General features: G+C 39.8%; 1 protein-coding gene across 4 annotated transcripts in view; it reads left to right on the top strand.

Annotated features, from left to right (window-relative positions):
- LOC122806304 (patatin-like phospholipase domain-containing protein 2) overlaps positions 1 to 22300 on the top strand; it is a 517255-nt gene that overhangs the window by 145275 nt on the left and 349680 nt on the right. For all 4 annotated transcript variants that reach the window (XM_044076614.1, XM_044076615.1, XM_044076616.1 and 1 more), the window contains exon 3: positions 4497 to 4562. In XM_044076614.1, the coding sequence (XP_043932549.1) occupies positions 4497 to 4562 (66 nt within the window). The remainder of the gene's footprint in view (positions 1 to 4496; positions 4563 to 22300) is intronic.

The following is a 22300-nucleotide window of genomic DNA, read 5'->3' as shown; positions in this document are numbered from 1 at the left end:
GCTCTTCTTTGGCCAATCAATTTTTGTGATTTTTGTGGACTGCTACTTCCTTCTACAACAGGGGGGCCATCTTCCCCCTGGGCCTAGCCTGGCCTGGCTCCATTGTAGGAATGTTTCCTACAATGATAAAGAAAGTAGGGTGCTTGACAGATTTACAAAACAAAGATATACTTCTTCCACCCTTTACATTATAGCTGTTAACTGTTGGTCCCACATGTTACAGTGCCAACAGGATATCCTAAAACAAAGGGAAGATGTGGTAGATGACATGCTTGATGTAATCCCAAAAAAGAGGCTGCTGAAACTTATTAAAACCACAACATGGGTAGGAAAACTTGTTGTTAAATGTCTGATGCTTGTTCCTGGACAACTGATTTGGCTATGGTGTTAGAAGACACACATACAGTAGCTGAGAATCCAGCCCCTACAATGAGCATTACTGATCAGATTTTAAGTATTCCTTTGGACATATTCCTTTTATTTGGCCATTGTCCCCAAGAAGTCTTCAAAACTTTATGGAAAAAAGTTGGACTCTACAAGTGGTGAAGCAGCTGCTTCACTCACTGATCCATCAGTAAAGTAGGAACTTTCCTACAACACTTTCTTATAGAAAAAGGTATGTTGTGAACGTTGAAAGAGAAAAGTGTTTTTGGAAAAGCCTCATGGTGAGGATTCAGAGGTCTGACATGAAGCATGGCAGACACAGATAACAGACAGCCCCCCACTTCTTCCTTCCCCTTTTACACAGTAAGAGAAAGTCTTGTCCTGTTTGGGTACCAGTGGTTCAGTCTAACCATGGACCTCTGGATAAGGGAACTGATTGCTGCAATATATAAAACTGAGTTCATGACCTTTCCTCTCTTTATACGGTTGTCTTCCCTGCAACCAGGCCAGGTCTCCTTGGCTGGGCCAACTGCTCGCTCCTCTCCTGAAAACAAATTCCTACAGAGGAAGGAGGGACAGGGTTCTAGTATCCGGGAAAGATGGAGCTTGGAGGCCTATTTTAAAGTTTGCAAAATTAAACAGATTCATGATCATAAAAAGTTCTGTTTTATGATTTTTCAGTCCTACGTCCCCTGCTATTACTAGAAACCTTTATTTCCATTCTGGGCATAAGGATATTTATCTTTGCATACAATGTACAAGAGAAATACTGTAGGTGACTCCTCAAGTTCTTGAATGGATGAGTTACAGCATTTTTAGCTCACCTTCTTGCCTTCTGGCTTTCCATTACTCCCAGGGTATTGGCCAAGTGATTACCATTAGTTTTTTGCTTATATCCAGCTTAATAACAACCACATTTATCTGTAACTGGAGGATTGACTGATTCAGGCCCTCTCCCAGGATGAATTAACCAAGGCTCTAATCTATATTTCTTGCCTTTCCAATCTAGTCATCACCATAAACTACCAAAAATTGAGACTGTGCCCTTCCCACAGAAAGACTTTCTTGTGGCAGTCTTCAGCACCTTGGAAAGGAGGTTGTTTCTTTTTCTTCAGCATTCATGCCTCCTAAACTCCTTTTTGAAAGCAGCAAGCTCCTGCATGATACTTAGAGAAATGCTGAAAGCCCTAAGTACATATCGGCTTTTGTTCACCTGATTCCATTTACCAGATTCCATATGAGGAAAATCCAGTGGTACCTGAAGAAAAATCTGTTGCAGCAGCAGCACTAGTTTCACTTAACTGGTAATACTGGTGATTCCTGTGATTCAGAAGGAATTCAGAGTGATGGGCAGACCAGGTGCTAGATACCATGGGGTACCCTTTGTTCCCCCATCACCCCAGGGAACCAAGCACTGCCACCACATGTAATCTTTGTTCCCCCATCCCCTAGGGAACCAAGCACCGGCAACACATGTAACAGGTTTTACCTGGAGATTCCATCCAAATTCCTAGAAAGTCCAGGGGGGAGTGGAACCTACAGGACAGAAACAAGCTTGTGAGCATCAGAGAAAGAATGTTCCCCTTTAGGCCTTCTATATTCTTTCAGAGCAGAATGCCTTAGCATATTGGTAAGCAAATCCTTCACTAGTTAAATGAATAGATCCATAGTTTCCACAATCTAACTATCCTGTGGGGGTCTGTAGAATATTCTGAGGGTATGCAGAGAATGAGCCTTTTGTCTGCCTCCTGAATCACCAGACCAAAACTTTCTGGTCAAAGAACCAAAGCAAGCAGGCCTGGTCAGTGATTGCTTGAATGCCTTTCATCCAGCCCCTCCTCCCAAAAGAACATGTAATAGCAATCAAAGACAGTGTTAGCCTAATTCTGTCAGCCCCCTTCTGATCAGGACAACCTTACATCTCCCAACCATTTTAAGTGAGGGGAGAAAAGTACCAGATTCTACTAATGCATTGCACCTTGCTGACCAAACAAAGAAGAATGCTAATACATCCAGACCTCAAAAGTCTCAGACTAACAGCCTGGATGTTACTCCCTCAGTGGGACTGTTTCTCATAAGAGGGGTTGGTTACATTGCAGGAAGCTAAGAAGCTTGCAGCTAGCAAATCTTAAAATGCAAAATGGAAGAAAATCTCATCATGACTTACTTCAAGTGGCCATCTGCCCAAGGTAGGCTCAGCACAATAAGTCTTGCCTTGTGTGGGAGAAGACTGACTGTACAACTCAATTAAAGTGTGGAGCTTTCAACCATCTTGACTTGCTTGCCCATGAAACCTCCCATAATAGACACCTCTACAGTTAAAATGGTTCTAAAAAAAATACTTCATCTGATACCATGTATGAGAACACTTACACCTCGTTTGGGGCCTCAACTTTGTTATCAACCAACTAAGGCTAGCACTTTTTGAACCAGCCAGTTCCATTCCTGTCAATGTTTTGTCATGGAAAATAATGTTTCCAGCAGCTTTTATATATGTTCATAGAATTTCTCAGCTGCTAACCTTGATGAGCAATGAGCCTTATGCTGTCTTCTACAAACAATGGGTATTACTCTGGACTACCTCATCTTTAATGCCTTAAGTGGTCTTGGTGATAGCCTTGAGTCTGACCATCCGACTGCTAATATTTTTCCCATATCCCAAAACAAAGCAGAAAGAGTTTTAAAGATTGTGGGGCAACTCTTTTATTTCTTTTTGTCAAGGAAGCAAGATAACCAAACAAAGTAGTATCCAAATAAACTGTCCCTAAATTAATGGCTAATTATATTGCATTTTGTTATGACAATTATGGCCCACTAAGACTGCAGACACTATAGAAGCCTTCTTTATGGATATCTCAACCAAAACTGTATGTGAAAGACCCACTTAGACACCATTGCCAAGAGCTGCAAATTTGATTGCCTGTCCCCCCCCCCCCCCCACCCCAGCCTGGTGGCTTTGGTCTGTAATGATTTAGTACTCTTCCATTTCTGAGGAAGCATATTGCACATACATTTATATAATGAATGCTCAATAACAGTAGATATTCAATACAGGGATTATTGTTGCAATATAAGCTCCTTCCCTCCAATCTCATTTTCTTTTGCCCATGCAAATCCTAGGATTGGTGTCATCACTATGTCTCCCTCTGTCTCTTTCTCTCTCTCTCTCTCTTTACACATGCATACACAAGTATATATATCTAGATGTATAGCTATAGATATAATTTTAGATAGATATAGGTATACACACACACACACACACACACACACACACACATATATAGATATATATATATACACACACACACACACACACACACACACACACACACACACACACACACACACACACACACATACACACACACACACACACACACACACACACACACACACACACACACACACACACACACACACACACACTCCTTTCCATACCTGATCCTTTCATCTGGGTAGGGGATATCCATTATGGAAGGTCAATCCTGGAATCCCCTTACTGGCTGATACAATAGACAGTAAGAAGTTTCCATAGCAGGCCTTCTATACACTTATTGAGGCATTCATGTTTCACACACACAGACACACACACACACACACACACACACACACACACACACACACACACACACACACACACACACACACACACACACACACACACACACACACACACACACAAACAACTAAGAGGGGCATGGGCTGTTCTATCTTTTCTACCTGACATCGTAATGATGTCCTCATCATACAGAGGAGACTGGCCAGTCCAGATGGATGGGCAGTCATCTACTTGTGGCTAGTTTGGATTGGCTATGATTAATGGTATTGCAGCAGTGGGCCCTGTATTTATACTTCAACTGCTATGTGGAGCTTATTACATAACTGCATTGCGTTAAAAATGTAAAGAATTTATATAATTCCTGTCACATCATGAGATGTGAAGTCATTTATCTGAGAGGTATTGCTTTCTGCTTTTTTTTTTAAATTGCAAGATGTAGATGATCAGTTGACTTCTGATCTGGCTATGTTTAGTGTTTAAGCGTAACATTACCAGGCACGAAGTTAAACAGCATGGTGTATTTGCCTTGACAATCCTTTTATTGTTTTTGCAGGCAATCATCTGCAGCTGTTTTGTCCCGGTGTACTGTGGCCTGACTCCTCCAACATTTCGAGGAGTGGTGAGTACTTCTTTTTTAATTTCACTCTGACACTGTTGTACACATCACTCTGCTGTTTCCATTTCATGTCACACATGCATTTTATATGAGGGCTGTTGAGACATTTGTAGTACTGCTTTTTGTTCTTAGAAAGTGTTTATTAGGTGAGACACTTATTCTCATTGTTAGGGAGATTTGCAGTGTGTTTCCCATCAGACGAGTGTAGTTACACATTTATTACCAGCATAAGGACACTGGAAAAGCTATGTTTTCTACATATTCATTCAGATGAAAAAGTTTCACTTGCTTAATGATTGTTATAATATCTATTTCACATCTAAGCTGTTGGCTCCATTAAACATAATGATACCTTTTTGAACATTTATGAATCATTTGCTAATGGTGTATACCAATCTTTGTTTATAGTTGTGGTATTTTTGTTTCTAATGCCTTGAAATGAGATGCCATTTATGTGTTGGAGCTTGTGTGTTTTTGTTTCAGAATGGTGGATTTTTGCACTGCATGAGAACACTACTATTTTAGATTCTTATCAAAACTTCATGATCTATGTCCTGGGGTGCTTTATTGACATTATACAATGGTTTCAGTTTGACAAACACAAACATACCTGATTGAATTTGTCAGCATGCATAACGCCATGGTAAGCTTAAATGCTCAGGGACAGAACGAACATTTAAAGTTCATGAATTTCCTTCATTTGTATAATAAGAGCTATCAAACTTTTTACAAATAAAGAAAAAAGAGAACCATCAAATTATGTGGCCTATTTTGGATCTACTTGATATGGTTGATGGCGGCCTTACTAATGTCTGACATGTGGACCATACCTGGCATTGTCCCTCTGTCTCATCTGGCTGACATATGTACATGAAAAAATGCTATTGTAAAGCATTCTTCAAAATACTATATCTCTGCTCCCACATCCCCAATCTCTATATATAATAAATTGCGATTGTACTAACTGGTAAGAAAATAAAATACAAGTTTCTCTTTCTTCCAAGTCAGTGCAACTTCAAATGTAATATATTTAGAGACAGGTGTGGGGGAGAGTCTCTACATCGGGATATGTATAGAGTGCAGCCCGTTTGTAAAAAGTATTTTTAGTAAAATTTAAATCATTCGCCTACAGTAGACTGTAGGTGGTTTAGTAAAGGTTGGTCACTCAAAGTAGACCCATTCTTTTCATACAGTCACATGCTGTATTTCGTGGTCCCTTTCTAAGTGTTAGTTGTTAGTACCTGTCGGTGTATATAAATGCATACAGATAGTAAATCTGTGGAGCTGAAGGTCATGGAAACCACCTTCTGGTAATGAACCAGGTTACATTTTTAGGCAACTGGATGGATTTATTTGTTTATGTATCTGCATTTGCTGACCGGGAAAGTCCACCTAGTAGAGTAACGCTTTGCAGTTAAGGCGCTGGGAGCAAAGCGCCACAAAAAGAAACAATATACAAAGTATTACACATTTGTTCATAGTGCAAAAGTTAAAAGATAGCCTAGATTACAGTAATACATTTTTACACATCTGAAAATTCCAGAGCAAGCAAATGTAACAGACTTTATTTACATTTATTACATTATGTGGAATCATCAGAGGTAAGACTGGTGCATCCAGTTTGGTGGACACCTTGTTATACTTACACATGCAGAGGTACCAGTGGAAGAGAAATTTGCATATTCTTTCCAAAGGACACTTTATTTCTTTACTCATTTAGTAAGAGTGTGCACTAGCCACCCGGTGGTATGAACATTGGCTGTAGATGATTGTCACGGTTGAAGTGACACCTCGACCGCATTTACAAAAATGGGAAAAGGGGATTGTGATGGATGGATGCACATAGCATTTAATAGTCATCCAACAACCTTCAGAACTTCAATAACAGGTAAGATATGGCTGTCACAGTTCAGCTGAGAAGATAAATAGTTGAAAACCAAGGATGCTTGAGGAGTGCCTGATGTTTGTGTAAGTTTTTCTTCAGTTTGCGGTAGCTTGCACAGCTGGGTTGCTGGCCAGGTTGTTCCTTTTTTGTAACAGTCCACCTTTTACCATGTGTTCTCTCTGAAAGTGCATGCCACTTGCCCCTTTCATTATTCATTTGGTACATTTGTTCCATTGTCCCTTTGTCATACTGTATTCTTACAATACTAATGTGCCTCTGAACTGGAATGCATTCATCATGAGTAGATATAAAGGACTGGAAGCTTGCCTGCCAAGTCTATAAAAAAACACAGTACTTTTTTTTTGCAGGGAAATCAGCCCCCAAACCCCCATAAAGCTCCCAACACCCTCCATACTTCTACATTAACTCCACAGGCTTTGCATCAACCAGTAAAGACAGTATTCCATAAGAGTGAAGGGCACCAACTGCAAACTTACAGAACAGAAACAACAACAAAAAAAAAAAAATAGTCAAATTGTTACATTACAGAGCTACAGTCAGGGAGACACCAATCAGTGAGATACTTTTTTGTTAAAAGATAGCTGCCTCAGCTGAAACTTTATAAAACAAGAGAAGTATATTTTATTTAATATTTAACATAGCAGAATGTCTGTTTTCAAGTATAATCTGCAACATTACAACAAAACACATTAGAGAGAGTTTATAAAACAGAATCCATTAAAGGTCAGTGACTAAAATATTTGTATGTATGTGTATATGTATGCCAGTGAGGTGAAAAACAAGTCATCATGACTGGACTGTCTGTGTAGCCTGTTTACTGTTACACTTCTGTCTCCAAGTATTAGTAACTCTTTCTTCATTACAGGTAGACCTGACTGAGTTAACATAATATGGATTTAATTCACATAACCCGTATTTTTTCTTAACACTATTACATCTGCAGCTGGCAATTGGAATCCCAAAGCAGTGCTGCTTTGCCTGAGGAGTTATGTACTTTTCCCTCGATTGAAGTGTTTTTAGAAATGTAGGAAAGCGTTGTCCTTTTCTTGCTATTTGTGGTGTTTCTCACGGGACGTATACATTAACTAGACATGTTGTGACAAGAAAGGGTTCTTAGTAAAAGTGTATGTTAAGAATATAAAATGTCAGTGCTGCAGAAGCTGTTTCCATTCATACTAAGTACTACAGTGGAATTACTTTCCATGTGTCTTGGGAATGTAGCCCTGTAGTTTTCTGTTTCCATGTTTTGCATAGGACCTTTACATTAGTTCTATTTCTGCTAATATTCTTTGTGATAGTCATCAAATGTGGCCGCTTGTAATCTGTGAGCTTGTAATGTGACTACCGACCTAAACTGTCTTCCAGGACCCTAATAACATGAATTCCGAGACTCAGATCATCACAATTTTCCATGGCTTCTTTGAAAATAGAATCGATCAGCTGTTAAATGAAGGCTTGTAAATCTAATTTTGATATGCATTCCTTGTTTCCTGAAGTCTCTTAGTCTGTCTACACTATAACATTATTTTTACTTTGTGTGCTGACGTAAGGGACACTTTGTTCTGTGTTACAGGCATGACAAATCTGATTGGATATACATCATGGCATATGCGTGTGAATGCAGATGGATCAAACCAAATGACAGTAACTATTCATAAGTTCATTAGTAATGCAGAGAGAAAGAAATTGATTTTATATGATTAAGTGGATGAGAATGATGACCCAGAAAGATGATCCAGGATACAGAAATACTTGTGCCATTCAGCAAGCAAAAGAAATTGATAAAATGTAGCTAATGATGAACCCTACTTAGCAGCATGACCTAATGTGTGGGTGTGGGAGGGGATCGGGGGTCAGCAAAGCAATGAAAACTTTGTGGATTAAATACTTTAACAGATGACAAGTGACCAAAGAGAGAATATAATCAGTTAAGGTAGATAAGTGAATTTACTGATTTTATTTGATGGATAACTAGCTGTAAATTTACCTCAAGTTTAACACCCTTGTCCCTCATGGATAGCAAAAACGTAAATGTCCCAACATATCCATGTTCAGTCCATCTCTGGGTTATTCATATGTGAAATATAAGGACTAAAAACTACAATGACAATGTAAGGCTATCCCTCTTAAGATCCTCACAGATCAATAGCCTAGTAAGTTTCTATGTTTGTGTCTTTCGGCTCTTCCTGGTTAGGGGTCGCCACAGTGGAACTCCGGTCCGCTAATGATTGGTATTTGATTTTTACGTGCCAAGTTACCAGCCCTGATGCACAACCTTCAACAAAGGTACGCCCATGAAATTTGGAAATCTTGGCCATTGACTGAGATTTAAGCATCACTGACTAAGCTTGGACCACCTGTTTCTCAACATTAGTGCAAGCTTTTATTTAGAGTATCTGTCAGAGTTTGCCTTCTAGTTTTCTGTCTTAAGACTAAAATTTTCATATAAACAGATTCTTAGATGGGAATTGTGGAAAACACCCTCCCATCTTCTACTGGCATAAGTGAATGAAAGTTGTCCCTTTATAGAGCCAGCAAAGGCAGATAGCAGATATCTGTATGTCTGCAACTGCTTAATTTTGAAGTTAAATAGATAAAAGCAACATTTCACTCACCAACAGTGAGAATATTTACCATTGTGTTTATGAAGAATTGGACATCTAAAGATTTCTCCAACAACTAACTATTTGGAAAAAACTTGTTTTATTTTACTGTTTATACCATTTTACTGACCTCAACAAGACAGTCTCAGAATGCAAAATTGTTGGTTGTGATGGTTTGGTCTGGCAGTTGGTGCAGAGGGTTGTGAATTGTAGTTCCTTTGGTTGTGATGGTTTGGTCTGGCAGTTGGTGCAGAGGGTTGTGAATTGTAGTTCCTTTGGTTGTGATGGTTTGGTCTGGCAGTTGGTGCAGAGGGTTGTGAATTGTAGTTCCTTTGGTTGTGATGGTTTGGTCTGGCAGTTGGTGCAGAGGGTTGTGAATTGTAGTTCCTTTGGTTGTGATGGTTTGGTCTGGCAGTTGGTGCAGAGGGTTGTGAATTGTAATTCCTTTGGTTGTGATGGTTTGGTCTGGCAGTTGGTGCAGAGGGTTGTGAATTGTAGTTCCTTTGGTTGTGATGGTTTGGTCTGGCAGTTGGTGCAGAGGGTTGTGAATTGTAATTCCTTTGGTAAAGGGCTTGATTCACTCAGCCCTCATTTTCCTATGTGCAAGTCACAGTGATTTGCCAACATTCATATTAGCTTTGCAGATCTGGGGAATCCACTGCTGCAAAGTATTTTCCCTTCTGTTATTGATTACATTTCTGAATGGTATTTATACGTTTGTTATTAAAACCATGTCCCAAACAAATTTAGGCTGTCCTAATGTGACTTAGGGCTAGAGTGAGGTGCGTTCACAGACTTTAATGGAAATGTCATCATTCATACATTATGCTGCGAACATTAAAGTCTATGGACTCATGAGATGGCATTTCTATGCTGATGCACTGGAGGTTAAAGTTCATTGTTTACTTTCTGTGGTATCAGCGTATTGAAAATGCCAATTTAATTTTTTTTTTAATAGCAAAGCACAGAAAACATTAGCAGATGGCGAGAAATGCTGGATTGGCAGTTTATGTACTATGCTCCTTGGTGCACAGGTAAGATTACTTTCAAAGGTAAATCACTTTAACTGGGAGTTTGGACTAGGCTCCTGTATGGTGCTCTGGCCTAGTAACTACCTATGAACCTATGAATTCATACTAAAAACTGTGGAATCTCTGCTGACTATGTAGGCTGAGACAAATTCATGATCTGTGTCATGGAAAGAAATGGAAATAAAAAAAATGAAAGTTGTTGAAGACTTTCTGAACAATAGACAACGTGGGTTTGATATATATATATATATATATATATATATATATATATATATATATATATATATATATATATATATATTTGTATGTATGCATATGGGTCCATGTCAGACGATCAACTTTTCAGAAACTCAAAAAAAATATTAAAGAGACAATATGATCGACTTTCCAAAAACACGAACATCAAAAAAATATAAAAATCTACATTTTTTTTACATTTTTGCAGCCCTACACCACCTGCAAATTATATATACCAACTCCAAGATTGCACTACAGTGAGGAAACATGTAAATTTCCTGATCCTCACCGTAAAGCGATTTCGATTTAAAAGCTTTGAGTTTTCAAAAACTCGTTGATATGATCTCGGCCATATGGAGTTCGAGTTTCTGAAAACTTGATCAACTGATAGGGACCCATAAATATATATATATATATATATATATATATATATATATATATATATATATATATATGGGTTACTTTTAGTTTATCGAACGCCCACATCACTGACATTAACTTTGCCGACATTTCACATTACCGACAAATGGAAAGCTGACATTTCCTGTGGGTCTATATCACATTATCGAAATTCCAAAATATCAAACACCATAAGCTCGACCTTGGAATCTCGAAATATGATATACTCGAACGCTCAGAACAGCAAATTTTTTCCAAGGGAAAAAATTCGCTATTCTGAGAATACACACAGCACAAGCACACCAAAATACATAATCCACACATACACACTTCACAGAACCCTACACTAAACCGTACATACACTACTAGCTATCTACTTAGCTTAACCCCACCCTAACCCTAAGGTCCCTAACTAATACACACTCACCTTACCTGCTTCCTAACCTAAGGTCCCTAACTATCGCACACTCACCTTACCCGCTCCCTAGCCCTAAGGTCCATAACAATCACACACTCACCTTACCTCAGTCCGTTCGCACACTTACCTTAACCCAGTCCATCACCTGCACACCACAGTTGAGGAAATAGCGAAGCCACATAAACGGCCTACCAAATACTTTCCCTAGGAAAATATTTGGTGTTCTGCAGCTTCGCTATTTCAAGCGTTCACTGAATAGGGGTCGATATTATAACATTTGAAGTTTTAAGACTTCGATGTTATAATATAGACCCATTTCCTGCATGGTAAGTAACCGTTTGGCCATCTACCTAAACTTTTCACCTTACCCCCATGGTAGTGCATTCTCAGAGTTGATATATTTATTAAGGGGGGTGTGGGGCGCATAGCCCCCCACATCAGTGGGTTTATTTTATTGGTAGTTTCTGAAGTCGGGATGGCCAAACTTCTACTAAGTGATAACCTGGCAAAATTTCAAGCCCCCATAAACCCTGAGAGCACTGCTGCTCTGCTGAACTGTTCACAGAAACCCTATACAAGCATATTCATAGCTGCATAGAAGCAGCTGTAACCACCAGGAAGAGTACAGAACTAACTAAAAAAACAAGCCACCCTAGTAGAATCAGAACATAACAGAAGGAAGAAAATAATGGCAAAAGTTAGGAGGCATAGAACCCAGCAGGATAAAAGCACTCTCATCAAACTAGACAAAATAACTCGGAGGACAAATAAACTCTATCAAAGCCAAATATGAGGTAAATATGGCCTTCCAGGCCAAGGACAACCACAAGACTTTCTTTAGCTACGTCCACAACCTCAAAGGCAATGCAGAATTGTGTGCTCATTATTAATGGAGCCACTTATACTGAGCCAAAAGATATTGCAAACCTACTGGCAGACTCTCTCCCTCTCTCCCCATCAACCTCCCCTCAGGAAGTACCATCAAGTATAGCTTCCCCTACTATCACTGGGGATCAGATCCTCAAGACTCTCTCTAAGGCCATGAACACTGCATTGATGGGCCCAGACAATATCCCAGGCTGCATTCTAAATAGTTGAAATGTGACTTATCAGGCCGTCTGGAATTACTGTTTTACTGTAGCCTCCAACCAGGCTTTGTGCCTCACAAATGGAGAACAGCAACAGTCACCCCTCCTCACAAAGGTGCCCCTTCTACAGACCCTGCAAACTATAGACCCATAAGTTTTACTGGTTTCATATGCAACGTCATGGGAGGAATTATCATGGAAATGATTAATAATGACATAGGAAACCTCCAAACATTGGACCCAGTTCAATTTGGTTTCATCAAGGGCAGGTCATGCCTACTCAACCTGGTGGACTTCTTTGCAAAAGCAAGGGATGAGGGCAAAACGGTTCACATTGCCTATCTTGACCTGGCCAAGGCATTGTTGACAAACTCAGGAGGTTAGGTATAAACCCTTGTGTCAACCGGTGGATAACCAACTGGATCACAGGCAGGATGCAGGAAGTTAGAATTGGAGAGTCCACCTCTACAAAGAGGCCAGTCACAAACAGAGTCCCTCATTGATCAGTCCGGGGACAGATACTTTTTGGCACTTACTTCTCTGAAGTCATGGCCAATGTTAAGGCCCTCTGGCTGACTAAATTTGCAGATGATTGCAAATTAGGACCAGTTGTAGTATCCCCAGTAAACCTACTGTTCTCCAGGAAGGGCTGACACAGACAAATAATTTCTGTCAGAGCCATGGACTAAAACTAAATTCCAAGAAATGCATAATAGTATCTTTCATGAAGTCATCCACTCCTTTTGACAACACACCTCTAAGAGTCAACCCAGTAGTCAGGAACTTGGGGACACACATAGACAGTAATCTAGACTTTGATCATCACGCATCTATAGTAGTGAGGAAATTATTGTACAACTTATAAACAAAGTCATGGCATCTAGGTCCAAGGAGGTAATTTTTCCACTGTATTCAGCTTACATCAGATCTATCGAGTAGAATACTCCTTTTGGTATGCACTTAACCAGGCACATAATACTGAAACCTCACAACGCCAGTATTCGTAATACCGAAAGGCAACGCACATATGTTACATTAGCTATATATAAAAACAGTACCTCCCGTAGTGAATAGTACAAACTCTCACTTAAACCCCACCAAACAGCCGATGCCTGCTGATGTGTTAGAATTCCCAGTGAATATTCATGGACACAGATTCACTGGCCGCATGAATATTCATTGAAGATTCTGCAACTTTCCTACAACAATTTGTTTTTTTATATTTTTGTACGGGGGTTGTGGCTCCCTGCACTTTCCACACCCCCTGCAAATTAAATATACCAACTGCAAGACTGCACTACAGTGAAGAAATGGGCAAATTTCCACTACTGCTCAGCTGGAGGGGAATGTCAATCACTCAAGTTACGCCCACTTCTGCGCAGACTGGGAAGGAACTGTTCTAGTACAATGTCAGTACGTTTACCTCTTTAACTACCAAATTTACCTAACTACTCAGCTCTGAAATTTGTTACAGGCTACAGCCAAACTTTAAAAAATGTGAAAAATGTGAATCCTATTAATTTAAAGTTAGTTTTAAACATAACAATTCAGGTTTTCTTTGAAGACTCTATGGTTCATTTCTAAAGAAATTGTCAACATGCACAGATTAATGTATGCTTCTTTTCATTACTAACAATTCACTGGTGAAGGGAGATAAACATCACAACTGTGCATTGCAATTCAGCATTTGAAAGTCAGCATAGTAAGGTTTCAGTATTAGACTCTGTAATTTAAACTTTCAGTATTTTCAAAAGTCAGTATTATGCTCTTGGTATGATGAAATTTGAAATGTTAAGCTTTTGATCTTATAAAGTAGATCCATATATATATATATAAATACACACACACACACACATACAAACACACACACACACATATATATATATATATATATATATATATATATATATATATATATATATATATATATATATATATATATATATGGATTCCTATTACAAGAACGAAAGTTCACTACTTTGAACTTGTAATAGGAAGCCTCACTTCTGCGAAAGTTCACTTTAACGAAAGTGAACTTTTGCGTAAGTGCACTTCACCGAAAACACCGCAGCACAGTTGAGGACATAAAAAACAAGCTATGTCCTCTACTATGGTGCGATAGTCACGGACCTTAGGGTTAGGGCACTGGTTAGGGTAAGGGGATAGTTAGTAAAGCTATCCCCTTACCCTAACCCATGCCCTAACCCTAAGGTTCGTGACTATCACACCATAGTGGAGGACATTGCTATGTCCTTCACTGCACTGCAGTCGTCATGGACTTTAGGGTTAGGACACGGGTCATGGTAAGGGGATAGCCCACTATGACCCATGCCCTAACCCTAAGGTCCATGAGTACTGCATGGAAGTTCAGTACAACACCCGTTCATTGTACTGAACTTTGCGTAAGTGCAATTTCAATTAAGTGCACTTTCGCTGCAGTGAGCATTCCATGCATTATTTCGAATTAGTGAAAATTCAATCTAGTGTACGGAACCCATATATATATATATATATATATATATATATATATATATATATATATATATATATATATATATATTGCCTTTGCTGCAGATGACTGTGGGCTGTAGGGCTCCATTCCCAGACCAGGTAGATCAGTCACTGACAGTGCAGCATAAGGGGAGTGCTACACTCCTGAGTGTGCCATCCTTTAGATTAGATGTTAAACCGAGACCCCATCTGCTTACATCCACTGGCACCTATCGAAAAGAGTACGGGTCCTTTACTTTACACAACATAAAAAACATTATTAACATATGTATGGATTAATTAACAAAAGGTACATACATATATATATATATATATATATATATATATATATATATATATATATACACACACACGCACACACATTTTTATTTTCTATTTTTCAGTTTTCTTATAACATCCGCATTCTTATTCTTCCATAATTGATCCCCACTCATTCCGTCAAAACCATTGTCTAGTTTTTCACAATATATCTGGCAAAATCCATTTCCTGTTAAACAAAATTTCAGTCTTTCATTCCAAATGACCCACATTACATAAAATAAATTATCTAGCCTTCTCGCATATTCATTCTTCTTGTTCATATTGATATCTATATTATTTATGTCATTAATATTTTCAAAAAAAAATTTCTTCACACAGCTTTTTCCAGAGTTTCGCCACTCTTTTACATTTCAAAAAAGCATGCTCTATTGTATCTTCCTCCCCACAAAATAAACAACCACTTTCAACCTTCTTTTTATATGATGTGTGTTCCTCTTTACTGGAAACTTATTTATTACCAGTCTCCATAGGAAATCTTGACACTCTACTGTCTTGTTAGACCACTTTTCCTTTACTTTAATGGCTTTAATCACTTCTTCTAGTAAATTGTCCCATAGAGTTACATAATAATATTGTTCCATCACATAATTATACCACATGGGTTCAGGCACCTAGGTGGCATGACACCTCCCTGTAAGACAGCTGGATGTGGACACATGGCTGGATGGCAGTTTAGCTGTAGTAACATATGGCTGTCGACATTTCCTTGTGGTCATGGTAGATCCCTGTACACCATGTCCTTAGGTGGCAGAAGCAAAACCTCAGAGTGAGATAGTCTTCATGCCCCCAGGGACACAAAACTATAACTGTCTGCAGTACAGGCTGGTGCAGCCTAAGATGCTAGGGGGGCATAAATGTGGCATTGTGAAACAAGTATATAATGGGCAAAGCCTTTATTAATACAATATGTGAAGTGATGTGCGTAGTGCTTGGTGTGTACTATATTCAAATACAATTACAACTTGTAAAAATGTGCCACAGCACATAAGAAACCCTGCATATTTCTGTAGTCACACTTATGTTGGAGGATGTGTTTTAGGTAACACTTCCTTACAACAATAGCCTTTCTACATGGAATCACTAGCATCCCCTCTGAGAACTGATTCCCTGTGGTTATCAGTTAGGTTTTGTTCCTGTTGCTAAACAGACAGATGGTCAGAAAGCTGTACTGTAGGCTGTCCAAGTAACACCTTAAGTCGACGGTGGTAGGTCAGAGACATCACAAACATTCCAGAGTTTCAAAGGGTAAGATGTTGGCAATCATTGTGGTGCAGAAGAGGGGGAGGCATACTTCCTTGGTTGGCCACATACATAATTATGGTCCAGAAATGTAAATATGGGCTTAGCACATTGCAGTAGTGTAGACACAATCTCCATAAATGCAGGCACAACATCATCTACTGGTAGGAAAGCCAGTGCAATCAACTTGTGGATGGCTATTAAAAATGTAGTGTCCATACAATACAGGGCTGCAAGGTGATGATGCTGGATTTGCTGCCAAATGATCTGGGCAAAATGGAACAAGCAACCCTTTAGAATACTCTTGGGGAATGTCTTATGCCTAACACGAATTGTTGTCTTCTTAAAATCAGTCATGATGTGGTATGGATGAAAGGTGCATCCAATATCTGTCGCTATCCCCTTAAGCATATCCCACATAGTGTTGTATGCTGACTCTGTTTTCTGAGTCATTAGACAATAAATCAGTGGAACAATCCTAGTAGTAGTGGGACTGCCAATGAATCCATGCAATGTGTACAATTGGAAGCACACATCTGCACGTTTTGGGAATGTGCCATTCCCAAGTATGATGTCTGACCTGCACAGATTTGCCAGATTTTGTACTGTAGTGAGCAAAACAATGGAGTCCTTATCATCCAAATCTGACTTTCTTCTTAGGAAAAAGGTACCACTGCGGAGCAGGTACTGGCTGTACATCAATATCTGCTAGCATTGCAGGGGGTATTGACATGGATGCCCATGCCCTCTGTTGCATTCTGGTAATGGTGTGATAGAGGGTGGCATGACAAGGCATCTGTTGTAGCACATTTGTCATCTGCCATGCCAAGGACACTCTGTGTGACTTGACTAGGCAAATCATTGCTGTGTTCTGCACTCTGCTATAATTCTGTATATAGTACAGCTATCTGTGCACTGGTTGCATCAGGCCCATGTTGGTGTGGCAAGGATTTCTGCAGTTCTTCCCACTCTGCATGGTGAACAGCGATAGCTCAGCCTCTGCAGGCCTTTATTCTTCACTTGATACATGCCCAGTATCATTTGGATAGCACCTCACACTCTAAATAATATAGGTATCCTTCCATCACTAGCATTGGCTTGTCATGTTGGCTGGGCACTGTGCAATATCTGCTGTCAAGCTGACCTGGTCTGTACTCATATACAGTATCCATCATATCAACAATACTTGCAGAGGGCCACTCAGCATCCATGTTCTATAGTTTAGCAAGGCTGGGAAGCTGAATGCCAATGAGGTATAGGCCACTGTGTGTTTGTGGGAACCATGAAGTATGTCACCTTGTGGTGTATAGGTCCTGTAGTAGCTTGCTACATCTACTAATATATGCAGTGGCTTATGACCACTGTCTTTCACAAAGGGGTGTTTGTAACTCTGTGTACCCTACCTTGCTGCTGCAATATCCCTTGCTAGAGCTCAAGTATTTCCAAATTGAACAGCACTAGGATATTCAGTGGCATAGGTGTCTGAGCTGGATGAGTACACTACTGACACTACATTTAGTGCATAGTTCCCCTTAACAGCCTGCTATCTGTCTTGACCAATCAGAGTACATTGCCCAATCTCATTTCTAGATACAGACATTACTTAGGAACGTTTCCCTGTATAGCACCCTTTTCTGCATGACTACCTTTACATATGTGTTTACCCTATCTGCAGCTATCATAGGATGATTGTGTTGGACCTCCAAGTGCCACGCATGTTGCTCCAGTACAATACAGTCTGACTTGGTAGGTGAAATAAGATAGTAATCATTTGTTTGCCATATGTAATATGGTTTCCCTATTTTACATTTGTAGCGAATTCAGGGGGCACTACTGTAATGTCATGTAGACTGTAGAGCTGTGTACCAGCCAGAGTTGTTTCCTTCTTTATACAAATTGTTGTGTTCTGGCATATCAGAGGGGCTTGCAGTCCCTAAACTTAACATTCATTCAGGTATGTGCTTCCTATCCTGCTTGTAAAGCTGGATGGGGAGCACATACCCAAATATTCATAGGGTTATATGCTTCCTATTTTTATTTACATTCATGCCACTACATGTATCATAGACGACAGTTTCCCACAGTGTTTAGATGGGGTACTTCATCCTTACCCTACCAAATGCCTAGCTTTCTCTCAATTGTATGCATTCCTCTCACCCTCATTGCACATGATATGTGTAATACTGGGGAGACAAACGTCCACATACCTCTCAACCTCTTATAGCATGACATCTGGACAAAGCCATAAAGGTGGGACAAACGCCTGAAACTAGGGACTCTAATTGCCCATAAAAACTTAAAAAATTGATAGAATAACTGGTTTTAGGCATGAGCATGAATTTTCTGAAGGGTATGAGGTCTGAAACTCAAATGTCTGTCATTATTTTCTTATTTCAGTGTTTAATAATTTGCCACCAGTTTGCCAGCATACCACAATTTCATGTAAAACTGCCCAAAAATATGAAGCAAAAATCTGGACATTTTGGGAAAATCAGTACAGTTGAGAGGTATTATGGACAGATTTTAAATATAGCTCTAATACACTTAGGATGTTGCTAGGATGTCAGGAATTGTTTTGGCAAGCATGTGTTAATGGGTCTAACAGCTGCAGCTGCAGCTCAGAGGGATGTTATAATTTGGTGATACCAACCCTCAGTGGTATAGCAGACATCAACATTTGTATGCAGACCACTGAGGCAAACATCCGGACATTGTGCAGAAATCTGGACAGTTAGAGGTATGCTTGCATGCTGTGTTTCTTGCTCTCCTATGCTTTACACATCCGCGACAATCACTATTCTACCATTGCCGTTTCCACTGTCAAGAAACAGCTGGGTAGCTTTCATTAGGGAATGTCGAAATGTGCCAGGTTTCTGTTCAGTGTTAAATACTGTAGTGTTTCTGCCTTTCGGCTCTATGGTATAGCGGTGCTGCGGCCTTTTGGATTCTGTGTTGTAGCTCGCAGAGAAATGTCTCGCAACCTAGATGCTGGAACCCATACTACATCCTTCTACCTTTCTCTATATCATCAATTTTAATTTTCCATGTTACTTTTTTTCTCTTGATAAGTTTTAATTGTTTCATTACCATATTTTTCTCTTTTTCTTATTTTTATCATCTGCCAGAACTTTTGGTACTTCTATTTAAACATTCTCACTATTAATTTCTTATTCTCATTCTCTTCCTTTACCCAGTTTAATAGATTATACAAGTTTAGAGAAGCAGAATAAACAACTGCATTTAATAACCCCAATCCCCCTTCATCTTCACTTATACACAACACAACTCTTTTCACTGTGTTTAATCTTGAACCACATATGAAACAAAATTCCAGTCGCAGAATTTCCTTTTTATGTTTTTCTGGGATCATATAAACATTTGACATATATGATATTTTCTCATCAATACAGAATTCAGATTTAACACACCAGTTGGCATAATGGTTAAGGTCTTCACCTCCAAAGCACAAGGTACAAGGTTTGAGCCTGACCTCTGGCCAATGCCTGTTTGGAGTTTCCATGTTTTTCGTGTGTCTCTGTGGTGTTACTCCCACCTCCAAAAGACATGCTGAGTGTTTCCATCTCAAAATCTCACCAATGAATGGCACTGTGGGTAGCGGCACAGACTCTACATGGCTCACTATAGGGGGTAGAGTTGTAAAGACCAACAGCTTTGGGTATTTACTATGGTGAACAGTATCCCCAAGATAGGAGAACATAGATCACAGACTGCATGCCATGGCAGGGCTAGCCACTCGACAGTGTAAAATATGGCTCTAGATGATTTAATGATGTTGACTAATGTCACCAAATGGACATGGGTGTTTGCTGGTGATAAGTGGGTTGAGGACCTGGCCTACTCTGACCTACCCCAGAGACCTAAGCTAATGGTGAGAGGGGTGCATGTGCCCATATTGGCCAGTCTGTGCTCGCCATAAAGGCCAACAGCCATGGGTAAATAAATTACTGGCCGGCCGGTGTTTAGTTGCCCAGCCTGGGTTACCAGGGATAGCTCTACTGAGCAAAAGCTGGGTGTAAAAGCAATTAACCTGCCAAACATGAACTGAGAATTGCTACACTTAATGTAAGTTCACTGACAGGATGCAGCTTGGAAGTGGATGACATGATAATACGGAGGAGGCTGGACATCCTATGTATCCAAGAGAGAAGACGGAAGGGCAGTGCAGCAAAGCCACTTGGCATGGGATCCAGAGTCTACTTCTCAGGAGGAGGACAGGCTAGAAATGGTGTGGGAATTGTGATGAGACAGAGGCTTCAAAGACAGTAAGAAATGTCATCAGAATTAGTGAAAGACTCATGGCAATCAGACTCCAGTGTAATGCTAGGGCAGTATTCATACTCTCAGCGTATGCCTCACAGCAGGGTTGTGATTGCAAGGAAGACAGTGCATTCAGATAGCAGTTGCAAGATCTACCAGGTAAAGCAGGACAATATGATTTGGTGTTGATAATGGGTGACTTGAATGCACATATAGAGATAGAACAGGATATGAGAACTGCCTAGATCCACATGGGTGGGGCGACAGGAATAAAGAAGGAGAGGCCATTCTAGACTTCTGTCTGGCAAATAGTTTGATAGTAAGCAACACATGATTCGGAAAGAAAAACAGTCACAAAATCACATACAAGAATGACCAACATGCAACTCAGGTAGACTTCCTCCTAGTAAGGAAAGGGCACTGGGGTAGAATCAGTGATTGCAAAGTCATTCCCAGTGAAACAGTCGGCCCACAACATAAACCACTGAGGGCCACAATCAGCTGCAAGCAGTGGTCAGAGAAGGCTCTAAGGACAACAGAGTCCAGGCTGAAGACCTGGAAGTTGACTGGAGAGAACATACAACAGTCCAAGGAAGTACTCAGGGTTCTAGCACCCCAGGAAGAGGAGGAAATAGATGGAGTTTAAGAAGAATGGCCGTGCTTCAAAACAGCATGTGTGAGGACTACAGAACTGATATGTGACCAAGCCAGGTATGGAAATAATATACGTAAGGAAAGCTGGTGGTGGAATGCAGAAGTCCAGGAAGTCATCAAAAGAAAGAAATAGTGCAGGAAAATGTGGAATATACAAATGACCAATCAGTTGCTTTTGTGCTTAACGATTTGAATTGCTGTGTTTGCCTAACTCACGGCCAGTTAAAATTTCCATTGAAATGTTACTTAGTTGTATGAAGGACAACCCAAGCTCTTAACCTACTGCTCATCACATTTGTTCTTTTAGGCCAAACTTGCATAACAGTATTCATTCATATTCTTAAAGGGTGGGCTTATTGGAAAATGAGATTGTATAAATAAAAACACTGTTTTTATCTGTATAACTAGACCCAGCAAAATCTGACAAAAGCTTTAAAAGTACAAAAAGAAAAGGGCATTTTGCAGCATTTCATTCAAAACATGACAAGTTTCCACTTTTAAATATCTTAGGTACAGAATGATAACACAATGCCTTCTAATTATAAAAAGGGGATGACTGTCCTGGTCATTCCACAGGATGATTTCAAAGCTTTTGCTGAAATCTTCAGGTGTAAATATTTTGTTGCGTCATTAACCAAACTACATGCAATTAATAACTTTGCATGTGCTTCATTCTTGAATTCTAGAGAGAGAACCTTTACACATTAGTAATCTGTGACTTGAGGAAGTCATAAGATCATTGGAAGTTACTAGGCTAATGGCCCTGGCACCCTTACAAGCATAGCCAAGTTCTACCCTTATTTCTACGATCAACACCTATTGCCCCTGTCCAAGAGGGACACAGGTGGAACCCCATCCGATCATCCAGATTGTGTTTGAAAAGGGCCAATGAGGTGATCTGTTTGACATGATGTGGGAGGCAGTTCCAAAGGTGTGGTAACCTCTGGGAGACAAATCTGCACTCCAGCAGGTTTTATTAATGTCACATACCAGGTTACAGTATTTAGAGCGAGTAACCTGTGTACCATTTGACTTGTGGATATGCAGTATTTCCAA

Source organism: Protopterus annectens, chromosome 7.part0 (genome assembly GCF_019279795.1).
Source record: "Protopterus annectens isolate FY-2018-M chromosome 7.part0, PAN1.0, whole genome shotgun sequence".
In the NCBI taxonomy this organism is placed as follows: Eukaryota; Metazoa; Chordata; order Ceratodontiformes; family Protopteridae; genus Protopterus; species Protopterus annectens.
This window is presented reverse-complemented; position numbering and strand designations above follow the sequence as displayed.